The 13,441-nt window shown below is 43.1% G+C and overlaps 1 protein-coding gene across 1 annotated transcript in view; it reads right to left on the bottom strand.

Moving 5' to 3' along the window:
* ARHGEF33 (Rho guanine nucleotide exchange factor 33) overlaps window positions 1–13,441 on the bottom strand; it is a 705,710-nt gene that overhangs the window by 422,093 nt on the left and 270,176 nt on the right. Inside the window, exon 7 of the mRNA XM_085609742.1 lies at window positions 8,822–9,043. Within this exon, the coding sequence (XP_085465868.1) occupies window positions 8,822–9,043 (222 nt within the window). The remainder of the gene's footprint in view (window positions 1–8,821; window positions 9,044–13,441) is intronic.

Below are 13,441 nucleotides of genomic sequence, written 5' to 3'. Positions count from 1 at the left end.
CCTTCATTCATTCTCACTCACTCACACTCATTCTTACTCTCACTCTCTAACATTCCATCATACTCATCCCTCTTCCTTCTGACTCACTTGCAGTCACTTATTTTCAATCATTATGACTCACTCATACTTACTGACACAATCTCGCACTTTCTCACTCACTACCTGTCACTGATTCTCACTCACATACACATGCCTACACATACATTCAGACTTGCACACATGCTCGCATGTTCGCTGTCACATAAACACACTGTCAACTACAAGCACGCACACATTATGCATTTAAAATCATTTATTACTTACCTTAGCTACCGCCAAAGGTCCCATTCCAGCTAATTGTGCTGCCTTTTTTATTACACCAATAGTGAATAACACAATTATTCACTATTAATATAACAAATAATAGACACAAAAATAAGTAGTGTGGAGTCACCCCTAAGTTCGAGGCACTGATTTTATCACTTCTGAGGCAAGGGGTCGCAAACCCAGTGCCAGAGGTTGCAAGGGGCACGCCAGTGGTCCCAGCTGAGACCCCTGGCTCCTCCTAAATGATGCCCATGAGCATTCCATACATTCTAACAGGGCCTGGGGTTCAGCAGCACATGAGAACAGGCACAGACTACTGACAGCATCCCTGGTAGCTTGTTCCAAATGCTACCCAGTCCTCCCAGGGCCTGCGGGTGAAGTATGCTCCTGTGTGGTGGAGTTTTTGGCATGAGTCTTTGAAGCAGGGGCGCTGTAAGCAGGTGCACCGAGATGCTGCAGCACCCCCAAGATAACCCGTATGACATTCAGACATAGAATGAGCAAGAAGGAGGCCTTCAAGCTAGTTTTTATCTCTTCACATTTGCTGTGTGTTCAAAGACGGAAGTCAAGCATCATGCAATGTCTTCTGACAAACTGATGCTTGTTTAGAATGGAGATTGATGTTTACTTTTACTTTCCTTGACTGTAAAGTGAGGGAATCTCGTAATGTGAACCAAGTGAAAAACTTTAAAAAAAATTAACTTTATAAACATTTCAAAATATATCAACAGCAAGAAACCTTCAAACAAGGCACATGGGGGCAGATATTACAAGCCCCTTGCGCCACTTTTGCATCACTTTTCCCATATTAAAAGTGACGCAAAAGTGGCGCAAGGGGCTTGTAAATCTGCCCCATGGAGTTTTTGTAATTGTGAGGTGCGATGGGAACAAAGATTTTATTAAAATCAAAACAAACAGACGCTTTACTTGTGGTAAAATTGCGCAGAAAATCAAATTTCAGGATTGTGTTTTTTGTGCTCTAGATAGGTTTAGCAGTAAAGCTGCATGTCTGTTGCAAGATTAGTGGTCATTTCAAGAAGCCAGTTCAATCGAAAATGTGCTCTTCTAAAAGCAGTACCCTATCATACCATGCTTTATTCATTTATTTAGGACAATGTGCTTTAATATGCACCACTGGATACCCACTATTCGAACACCATTCTTCGGACATTTGCTACATCTTGTGTAACACTTGGGGGCATATTATCAAGGATGGCGTTAAAATTATCGCCGCTTTAGCGCCAGAAAACTGCCGCTAAAAGCAGCGATAATGGGCTTGATAATATGCCGCAGAGAATTCCAATAGAAGCCCATGTTCTGGTGTGAACATGGGCTTCTATTGGAATTCTCTGCGGCATAATATCAAGCCCACTATCGCCGCTTTAGCGGCAGTTTCCTGCCACTCAAGCGGCGATAATTTTAACGCCGTCCTTGATAATATGCCCCTTAGACTTTTCACAACCCCTATGATTTCACTGACATAACATTGATAGAGCGGTACAAAAGGGGGTGGTAATGGACGGAGCATCAGAACCAATCAAACACTCACTCCCAGTCAACAGATCTGGGTTTGATCCATCACCGTTCTTTAGCCCACTCTGCCACCCCAGTTCAGACATGGCCATATGCAAATCAGTCTGACCCTGTGCCTCATGGGAACAGTCCAGCCCGAACTGCCAAGCCATGTCTTCCCTGGACCGGAAACAAGCTACCACTAGGATAGCTTTCAATAAAGGTTGTCTTTAACCTATAACCAATATGGGGTTGTCTAGACTCGTACTAGGTGCCCACTATAATTAATGGACAGCATATACCAGGCCAACTTCTCACAGTCACATTGATAGAAGCACCCCCACTCTGAAAATTGTTCAAACACCACTGCCTTGAAGGGTGTGCCCTGGGCAACACTTTAAGCATACCCCTAGCTGATGGGCCAAATTGAAACAGTTGCAAGTTGCAGTTTGTTATTTGTTCCCAGCTACAGAAGCCTGGAAATCCCAAAGCTGACTTTCTTTTCAGACAAGAAAATGACCTGCTTCTGCTGTTCCTCATGCTGCCCTTTGCAGCCTGAGCTCAGAGGTTGCAGGGGCCAAACCAGGGGTTGCAAATGCGACCCCTGGCAACCCCTAAATAACGTCCATACCTGTACCTTTGTCAATAAATCAGACCACTATCTCCAATAAATCATGAGTGCTGGGCATCCACTGACCACATGATAAAAACCCGCTCCTTCAAAATTACAGCGTGGGTATGCAACATCTGCGTGTGGAAAAATAAGATGAACCCATTTAGGGGTTAGATGCAGTATAAGTAAACAATAATACTGTATGAGTTTAAATCTTTCATTTCTAGAGTTGTGATGGATAGCTGTAAGAATGTGGGTCCAGTGCACATTTGCAACTGGAGTCCTTGTATCTCTTAAACAGTTGCCCCACAACTCTGAGAGCTCACATTTGGATTGTATGACAAATGCTTTGTACATTAGGGTAATCGCTTATGTTTCCCATCAGTCACACACATTTCTTTCAAACAACCTTGTGACGGTGACTCCGATACTCCACTCTTCCATCACTTACACATTGCAGCTACCATCCCATGCAGAAGGACAATTCTCATGGGGAACGATAACCAGTAACAAGGTCCTGGAATAAATTAGCTGTGTTCTCCTTTTGAGTGATGAGAGGTAAGGCTTACTCTTGGCAAACCAGTTTTCTGATTGGAGGTGTGGCCATTTGAGGGCAGACATAACATGTTTTGTAAGTAAAAGGGAAAGTGAAAGGAGATTTTGTGCTTGAACATAAAACTAATTAATACAGCAATATTTTGAGGCCTAAGCTTCAGCATTCAAGTATAGTCTGCAGGTCCACCTCACAAAGTGCTTCCTTACACTATATGAATATACCTTGAAACTGTTCTTTTAGTACGTGCTGTTGTCCCTCATGGAAAAGTCCATTGGAGGACTGAGTTTACTCACTGTGGGAAAATTGAAAGATGTTGGAGCCTCTTTTGACTGCCTGCTCTGACGGTTAAGCAGTAGGAAGAACAAATGGCATAAACTTCAAAGTATACCACTATTGGAAAACTACATTATAAAGGGTGCTCTGTTAGATATTAGTACCCACTTAACATTATTTCCATTGTTAGCTCAATGTTTGGTCATTACAATCGTCAGATTCTCCATTTAGAGGGCACAATTTTTGGTGCACCTTACCTTAGCTTGCCTTTAGCTTATTCATGTTCAAACCGCATCACAAGTGGCTCGAAAATTCCAAAGCACCCGCTAATGGTAGTTATCTGGGCCATGGCAATTCCAAGCATACAAAATATCCTTCTGAAAGACTGTGGCCACACATGCATAATTCAGCACTGAAGTACTGATATCCGCATGTTGTTCCCAAAAACACGTAACTCCTGTTATTTCCCCACCCTTGGATCACCATGAACTCAGTAATGGTAATTCCCAAGAAGGAAAATTACAGGAAATATTCTTGGCCACTTGCAATATGGCCCTCAGTGTGTGCACTAAAAGAGCAAAATTGAGATAGTGCTCCACAATTGTCTCCTAAAGCACACAGCATCTGTGATGGTCTAAGAATGTCTCTGTAGCAACCAGTGGCATGCACTATTGGCCCTTAAATAATTTAAGTAAGTTATTTATATTGTGAACTCAGGAAGCCAGTACTAGGGGAAAAAAACGTATGGCACCTTTATGAGTCCTATGCCTATACTTTTAAAACAAAAGCGAAAGGAACAAATGATGGATGGAATGCTGAACAATGCAAACATTCACCTCCAGTCACAAGGATCTGGGTGTAATCCACTGTTCTTGTGCCCACCACGCCATCCTAGTTTGAACCCAGCCATATGCAAATCAGTATTTACCTTGTTCATCATGGGAACAGTCCAGCCCGAACTGCCAAGCCAGATCCTCCCTAGACCGGAAACAAGCATCCTGGGACCGGTTTCGGGGTATTCATCCCTCATCAGCCAAGCTAGCTTGAATCCAGTGGGAAAGTGAGCACGGGACCAACATCTGAGTATACCCTTCCCACTTAGGGCAACAAAACCAAAAAAGAACAAATGATGGATGGAATGCTGAACAATGCAAACATTTATCCCCAGTCACAAAGATCTGGGTTGAATCCATTGTTTTGTTTCTCACCACGCCACCTCACTTTGGAACCAGCCATATGCAAATCAGTCTTGACCTTCCTCCTCATTAAAACAGACCTGCCCGAACTGCCAAGCCAGGTCCTCCCTGGACCAGAAACAAGCATCCTGGGAATGGTTTCATGGTATTCACCCCTGATCAGCCAAGCCAGCTTCAATCCAGTGGCGCAGTGAGCACGGGACCCACGTCGGAGCATACCCTTCCCACTTAGGGCAACAAAAGCAAAAAAGAACAAATGAAAACATTCACCACCAGTCACAAAGGTCTGGGTTTTTCCATCGTTCTTTTGCTCACCATGCCACCTCAGTTTGACCCCAGCCATATGCAAATCAGTCTTGACCCTGTTCCTCATGGGAACAGTCCAGCTTGAACTGCCATTCCAGGTCCTCCCTGGAGTGGAAACAAGCATCCTAGGACCAGTTTTGGGGTATTCCCCCCATATCAGCCAAGGTAGCTTGGATTCAAGCTAGCCTAGTTGATGAGGGGTGCTACCCTGAAACTGGTCCCAGGATGCTTGTTTCGCCTAGGGAGGACCCGGCTTGGCAGTTCGGGCTGGACTGTTCCCATAAGGAACATGGTCATGACTGGTTTGCATATGGCAGAGTCCAAACTGGGGTGGCATAGTGAACAATAGAATGTTGGATTTAACCCAAATCTTTTGACTGGAGGTTAATGTTTGACTCATTCAGCATTCCATCCATCAATTGTTGCCACAGCACTTTTCTCCCTAAGTGGGATGGGTATGCCCAGTCATGGTTCCCTTGCTCCTGGATTCAAGTTAGCCTGGCTGATGAGGGGTGTTACCCCGAAACTGGTCCCAGGGAGAAAAACCGGCTTGGCAGTTCAGGCTCAACTGTTCCCATGAGGAAAAGGGTCAAGACTGATTTGCATATGGCCAGGACCAAACTGGGGTGGCGTAGTGAGAGAAAAAATGTTGCATTTAACTCAGATCTCTGGACTGGGGTGAATGTTTGATTCATTCAGCATTCCGTCCATCAATTGCTGCTGCAGCACTATACTTTTATAAGCACAGTTGGGGTGTGAGGCGTGTTTGTCCAGTTTTGTGCTGGCTCAAAATTATTTGGTGTGTATTTATGAGCGTATGGGCAGCAATAGCCTGCCAATATGTGTTGTAATTTACCACTAATGCATGCCCACATTGGTAAGTGGACCTACATTTGAGAAAGCTAACAACCATGACAATACATTGCTGCCATGTCCCCTTCAAGGCACCAAAGCCAGTTTAGATTAAGGGGTGGCCAATAAAAGAATCCTCCACCACAACTATGCTCCTCTGGTTGCGCTGCTGGGAGATCCGTATTGCACATTTTATTTTCAATACATTTTCAATTAATCCACATATGTGTGTCAGTTAAATTATTTTTGGAGTTAATTTACATTCTCAATTTGAATATTATCTTTTTTTTCAGTAAGAGACATATATTAAAGTTGAAGCACTTATTAAGACCCAGGTAGGTTAGTTGGGGCGCAGATCTATTGGTAGATCTCGTGCTAGAGCTTTGGCACCTAAAGACAAATAAGCCGAGGGCCACGTTAGATGCCCCAATGTGTTTGTGGTAGAAATACCTAAGGAAGAAGAGTTCCACACCAGCGAGATGTTCCTTGAGGAATATATAATTATGGCAAGTCAAGGGGATCTATCACTCAAAATCATAAAATGTCCTTCTGTTGCATTGTCTTAGGGCCCAAATGATGCCACTGATACTCAAAAGCCCAAGACAGTGGCAGCAACAACCAGCACTTTGATACTTGGATGACTAGGCTGGAATCCTGACCCTCTGCAGGATAACACCTGTCACCCAACTCAAGTATCACCCCTACATGTCTAGTGCATGGTTTGTGCTTACTTGTAACGATAAGCCACTGACAGCTTTGCACTGCTGTTTCAGTACAACGCAGAGTAATGTACTTCCCCTACAGAACCAATGAGTCACCCTGGTGTTAGGACACAGAGCCCCTTAGCTAAGGGAAATAGAGCTGAATTGCCCCCCGGGCTGATTCGGGATAATTCACGCAATTGATCAGCCAAAGTCATTGGGTGCTGAGTCGCTGTTTCTGACCATTTTGACTCCTCGCCTGTGCGTGATGACTCTGGCCAACATTGTACTCGGTTGTCCTCTTCATTGAGTATTGTTGTGTCCACCGCCTCATTTTCTTTACATTCAACCTTACTTCCCTTCCATTACATTTTGATCCAGGGCTTTCACAGTCAGCTGTGAGTGGACCCCAATTCTTGTAACCCATAATATATTGTATGTCATGGCTAGTGGGTATGTTGTGCAAAACTTCACAAAATGTCACCAAGATTATTCAAAACTATGGGAATCGCATGAAACAGGGTTTGTTGGTGTCTCATATGATTTTTTTAAGTGAGGACATTCATTTTGTAAACAAATGACATGCAGTATACCTTCAGCCGATTGATTTGATCAGAAAATGTCTCTTAATTTTCTGCTTAAACCAATCTCCTGTGAGCATTAAATGATGTGAAATTGCATAAATAAAAATTTTGTGTATTTTACAAATGGAATTTAAGTTTCACGTAAGATTAATTATGACCCAGTAACGCCAGTGTGCAGTGAATGTGGTTCCCCCTCTTATATATGTGCTTCTATAACTTGTTGCTTGGGCTACATTTCTTCTGCAGTAACTAGACACCCATGTGGAGGTCAGGCCTACTGGTACAGTACATCTTAATTCTGAGCTTTATTATTATGCTGCTCTATTTGAATTAGCCCTGGGGGTAGGAGCAAGGGCTTAGCCAGGAACAGTCAGTGGGCCTGGAACCTGTAGGCATTTCCCTGTTAAAATGGTAGGTGTTGCCACGTGGAGCACATTTTGAAATTAAAAGGAACTGGTTAAAAGATAATATGGTCTTGTTATTCTGTGGCTATGTGAGTATCTACTTGAGACTCCACATGGTGAGCTTTACCTCACCATTGGCCTGTAGCGTTCTCGATAACATGTGCTTTCAGTTTATACATTACTGTATGAAAGCTGCTGCACTGCTTTGGCTAGTTCATCTTTTTTCACCCACTTTGCTCATCAAGACAGAGACCACCCTTATGCAAATCTGTCTTGAACTGCCACGCCTGGTCACCTTCAGAAGCAATGACAGACTTGTTGATTGCCTGTGGCTGTAATTATTTCAAGCATTCCGGACAGGACAAGCTGTTTGGCTGGGAAAGACCTTTTGTGGGCTTACAAAAAAGTACAGTGGGCTTACAGCCAGCCCATAGTTTATACCCTTTCGTTGGCTTTATTGGCACTCTCATTTGCTCACTTTTTATTTGATGGGTTGCCTTCCTCTTCTTCTGTTTATCCCTCCCATGGAGCATAACCTCTTAATCCTTCTTTAAATGTCTGACTTGTGTCCTTTCACTGTTCGCTTTTAGGGAACTACTTTTTCATAAACGGCCAAGTAGAGCATATGTGTTTTCCACCTCTCTCCTCTTGTGTTCCTCCAGTGCCAAAAACCCACTACCGCACACTATGTGTTGCTCTTTCAGTCGTATGCTGCTCTTTATCTCATATGCGGCTTCCCTCACCAGCTGTCCCCTCACGCTTTCTGTGTCTGTCTCCCTTGTTTGATGCTTTTCTGCTCTGTCCTGTATACGGCTTTAAGATTATTTAATCTCCCTCTGTCCCACCCACTTGCCGTTGCTTCCTCCCACCCATAGTTCTTCAGTAGCTTGAACCTCTCATCAACCTATCAAATGTTTTTTTGGCGTACCCGACAGCTGCCATTTACTACTTTGCTACTAGGCCACTCCCCAGTGCAGAAGTAGCTTTTGTGGTTAGTAAAAAACAGATTTAAGTGACGATTGCCATCTAGAATCAATAAATAAAACAAATGTAATATCATAACACTGGTGATGACGAGACTGCATTTTTGTTTTATTCCACAGCATTGTAAAAGTAAAGGTAACCCAATGATACTAACCAAAGATATTTAAAAAAAAAACATTTTTTGATTACGCAAACTGCATACAATCAAATACCTGACCTTGTATGCCTTGCTAAGTGCAGTAGTCTTGATTTTGGGAATTTGGGGAATTTCCTTCACAAATGTTGACAGTTATGCTCTCCATCTCTCACATAAGAAAATGTAAGCACTTGTCAATGAAGAAGGTGAAGATGGCATCTCACAAGTCTGCTTAGCTCTCTCTAACAAATGAGGATGAAGTTAGCTTACACTATCAGATTGTATGCTGATATCATTTACTTTTACATTCCTGGTGCTATATTTCTAGAAATAACACCATCATATTAGTATTTAAACTCAATAAAATAACATTTACTATCTGAAAATCAAAACATTACCATTAAAGGAAGCTTCACAGAGCAAATTCTCAGATGAACTGGATCTGGTCTGGCCAGGTTCCTTTGCCTTCAAGTGATCAGGTTGGTCTTTGATTATGTGTTCATCCTCCCACTCTCTGCTGTCTTTGGGCTCTCTCCACATTAAAGAAGTGATTTGAACCCTGGGCTTTGCAGCAGCTGAAGTCTTATGACTTTCTTCTGTGTCTGGGTTGTTGCTCGGGCCTACAAAGAAAAATCAACATCCTTTGATAAAGGTGCTGCAGTTTTGAGTCAAGGACAATGTTAAGATGCACATAATACCACATAATCAAAGAAATGTAAGTGTGGGGCATGGTGAACCTTGTTCCCAGGCCACGGCCTAATAGATATGCAGAGCTAATGGACCTCAGTAAAAGCACCATTTATCCTAGTACCCTAAGCCTGCTGGTGAATTCTTTGATTTCTTGGACTGGCCATAGTGGGCACCGGGCATTTTCCCGGTAGGCCGCCAGGGTGGGGCCGGTTTTGGGCCCCTAGGGAGACGTTTTTGTTACCGTGAGCTGGCAATATCGGCTCCCTGTAACAAAATCGTCCGAAACCGGCCCTAGCAAATAGCTCGGACGCACCCCTCCCCAGGGGCAGGCAGAACAGTTTGCCAGGGCCAGTTTCGGTTCGCAGTCCGGCCCTGGGCACTGGTGCCAGAAGTGCCTGCTTTAGGGTAGTACGACCAGTGCTACCGCACTGGGTGCTTACCTGTGGAGGGGGTGCTGATTTCAGGGGGGGGGGGGTGCTGTGTTTAGCAATAATGTATGATTAGAGAGAAGAGAGGCACTTTTGCCTGGTGGTAGTGAGAGAATCTGAGCAGGCGGTCATGGGGTGTGGAGGCGCCAAAAATGACTGTCACACCTTTTGTTACCAGTTCTAAAGCCAGCCCTGTGCCCTAGGTCCAAACTACAAACCCATTTAGACACTTGGCAGATATGGGGCAAGTTCTGTGGAGGGAACCTCAGTCGTCTCAGCTTCCATGTAGTCTCCAAACACTAGTGTTAGCACCTGTCCGTGCAGGTGGCAAGGCGCAACCTGGGTTCTAATCCCCTCTATGGAGGTGGACAAGTCTTGCAGCGAGAGGCCAAGTTTCAAGCTTATCTTTGTAGGGAAGCTGTAAGGAGAATTTTTGGTGTCCTACCTGCCATATGGCACAACATATCTAAGTATTGATTTAATATGTAAAAGGCATTCATTACCTTCTAAATGAGAGCACCTGAATGCTTAATTTTTCTCTGGAATCTCTTTTTATTGTTACTTGTTGCCACAAAATCTGGCCAGGAACAAATGGTTGGTTAAATAACTCTGTCACCCTAAAACCATTGCCTGCAGATCTCTATTTGTTCACGAACCCTAGCTTCATAGAGCTCTGAACTCACCCTTGAGGGCAGAATCCAATTACCTGTGATCTGGGAAACTTCTGAATTTTTCAATATGGCCTCTGACTATTTACTTATATTATAGCGATAGTGAACAAAGAATATAGAATAAGGGCCATTGCTCCAATCGCTTAGATTCCAACGACTCCATAAATGTGCACACTTATGCCAATCTGCACAGCGGTCTGACATCACGGTAGGAGGGAGACACTTAGTGGTATTTAAAACAAGTCAATACATGTTTATATATATATATTAGCCCTTAAAGTAAAAATAGTTGAACATTCTAAACTATTGGCGCTTTTATTGGATTTTTATATAATCTGTTTGAACAAAATGTATTTATACAGACATTGTTTTAATAGCAGCAAATTTGCACATGTGGGTTGGTCAAAAAGTAAAGAGAAAAGCAAGACACGAAAAATAATATCGTATGCATTAAGCAGATATGAGATGCATTTTGTATATATATACATTTTTTCCAATTGTCACCCATAGGTTTTTAAGATGTGTTTAATATTTATATATATGTATTTATACAGTAAGTTTTCAAGATGATTTAAACACCTGTTATAATGATGATGTAAATCTATATGCGAATGTACATGGTAACAACCACAAAAACAGAGATCGAACGGATAGTCTGTTTTTCATGTTTATTGTCACTTTTAGCACTGTGTCGCTTTAAAAATGGAAAAAACTGAGAGCATGTCATGTGATCAAGGGCTCTGGGTAGCCCAAAACGCATCATGGCGGAAAGAAGCACAAAATAAAATAATTGGCAGCAGGTACTAAGTGGAGTCCGTTCTGTTTTTCCTTCGCAGATGTGAGGAAAGGAGTACTGAAATATATATATATATATATATAGGTGATCAAGATCCCCTTGAGGATCGAAACGCGTCATGCGAGTGATGTGGTGTAAGGGAGCTGAATAAAACTTTATTGCACTCATCTGTGGTCCTTCCTCCGTTGTTTGAAAACGCCAGGTGAAGAAATGGCATATGGAGTGTTTCTCATGTATATATATATATATTATCTACTGGCGGTCGCCAGTAGATAGTTATAGTTAGGACCGTGTTTCCATAGGAAATTTGAAAATTCTATTTTGAATAACTTTGGCGCCGGTTGACGGATCCTCGCAAAATTCACTAAACTAATGGGGCGCTCCGCTCAGTTCCTACCCTGGAAGTCTCGGGGTGATTCGTCAAGCGTGGGCTGAGAAAAAAGGGGGGTCCCAAAATGCGTTTTCCCCATGCATTTTCCCATAGGACCTTTAGTCAAACGTACAGCCCGAACGGCTGAACAGAATTACTTGAAATTTGGCAAAGAGGTAGTCCTCAGGTCAGGGATGTGACTTTTGCATATATGGTGTCAATCTGTTCAGTAGTTCCTGAGAAAATTGCAGTTAAAAGTACAGAAATATCTATATGCGCGCACCGTGCGCGCATGGTGCGCGCACCTTAACGTGCGCGAGCGTAATTGTGATTGGTGGTTACATGTCAGTCAACATTCGAATCGGTCGAAATCAGGAAGTGTTGTCCGCCATTTTGTGTGTGACAGTGAAAAAGAAAGGTGGAGAACGTGAAAAGGGGGCAGGGTACAGAGTTCCTGACCCCCTAGCTTTTGCAGGGGGTCCCTGAAGGACCATGAAGGGTGAAAAAAACATTTTTTTTTTTTTTAAATCGCGGGGTGCGCGCACGGTGCCCGCTTGGCGGGAAAAAATCATTAAAAAAATAGAATTAAAAATCAAATTTAAGTGTTTAGATGTTAGGTGGCTCTAAAAAGAGCCGTAGAGTTAAATGAGGAACAGAGGAACAAAAAAATGAAAAAAATTATAGGGTGCCGCATGTGTGCTGCTGTATCTTGCTCTCTATTAGGGGAATGCTGGTGTCCCCATAAGAGAGAAGAGCATTGCACGCATTGCACCGTATATGCACCCTCTTGAACAGAGGGTGTATATCCAGAGGAACAGAAGCAGGTGAAGCTGCCGTCGCAGATGAAGTGCTCGGCTGAGCTGCTGCGTATGTGCTCGGCTGAGCTGCTGGAGGGTTGTCTCTAGCAGCTCGAGCATAAGCCACAGGATGTTCTTCTGTAACGTGCCTGATCATAGTGAAGATACTAAAAGAGTATTTCTTTTTAGGATCTCCTCTTGATAAGACACCACCACAAATAGTGCAGGTGACTTTCGGAGCCTTCACCTTCTTCTGCCCCTCTGGAAAAGTGAAAAATTGCCATATAAAAGAGTTTTCCTGTTTCCTCTGCCTCTGTGGCACAAGGGTCTCCTGCTCACTCCCAGAAGATGACTGCTGCTCTGCCATTCTCAAGTACTGGAGTACTGGAAAAGCTGCTCAGCTCCTTCTCCCGGGGAATCAGAAGTAATAATGAGGGGAGTGGGTGTGGTGTTGGAAGTTTCTGGAACTGAAACTACTATAAACCAATGAAAAGTGTTGTTTCTTAATCACATGACCTGAAACTACTATAAACCAATGAAAAGTGTTGTTTCTTAATCACATGACCTGAAACTACTATAAACCAATGAAAAGTGTTGTTTCTAAATCACATGACTTGCCGTGCGCGCACGGTGCGCGCACGGTGCGCGCACGGTTCACGCACGGAGCATGCGCGTACGGAGCACGCGTACATGCGCGTACGGAGCACGCACGTACGGAGCACGCGCGTACGGAGCACGTACGCATGCGCACACGGAGCACATACGCATGCGTGCACCGTGCGCGCACGGTCAAAAACCCTTAAAAAAAAGATATTAACTATGCTGTTCAACTTTATCCAAATAATAAAAAAAAAAAGCTGAGCCATTTCATATTACGGGATAAAGTCAATCTATAACTATATATATAGGTAGCTTATTGTAAAATAAATATTTCAAAAATATAATAATACATTCATAAATTAGCATTTAAAAAACCTTGCAAACTCTCTTAAAAAACCATAGGTTTCACACACATTATAGTTAGGAATTAGCATTTAAAAAACCTTGCAAATTCACTGAAAAAACCATAGGTTTCACACACGTTATAGTTAGGAATTAGCATTTAAAAAACCTTGCAAATTCACTGAAAAAACCATAGGTTTCACACATGTTATAGTTAGCTGGACATTTCACTCGTACAAAACCATTGAAATTCCCCCGTTATAGTTAGTTCAGCTAACTATAACTCGCGCGCCAGCAATCGACTGCTGATGACGTCACATATTA

The sequence above is a fragment of the Triturus cristatus genome, chromosome 6, assembly GCF_964204655.1.
Source record: "Triturus cristatus chromosome 6, aTriCri1.1, whole genome shotgun sequence".
Taxonomy (NCBI): domain Eukaryota; kingdom Metazoa; phylum Chordata; class Amphibia; order Caudata; family Salamandridae; genus Triturus; species Triturus cristatus.
This window is presented reverse-complemented; position numbering and strand designations above follow the sequence as displayed.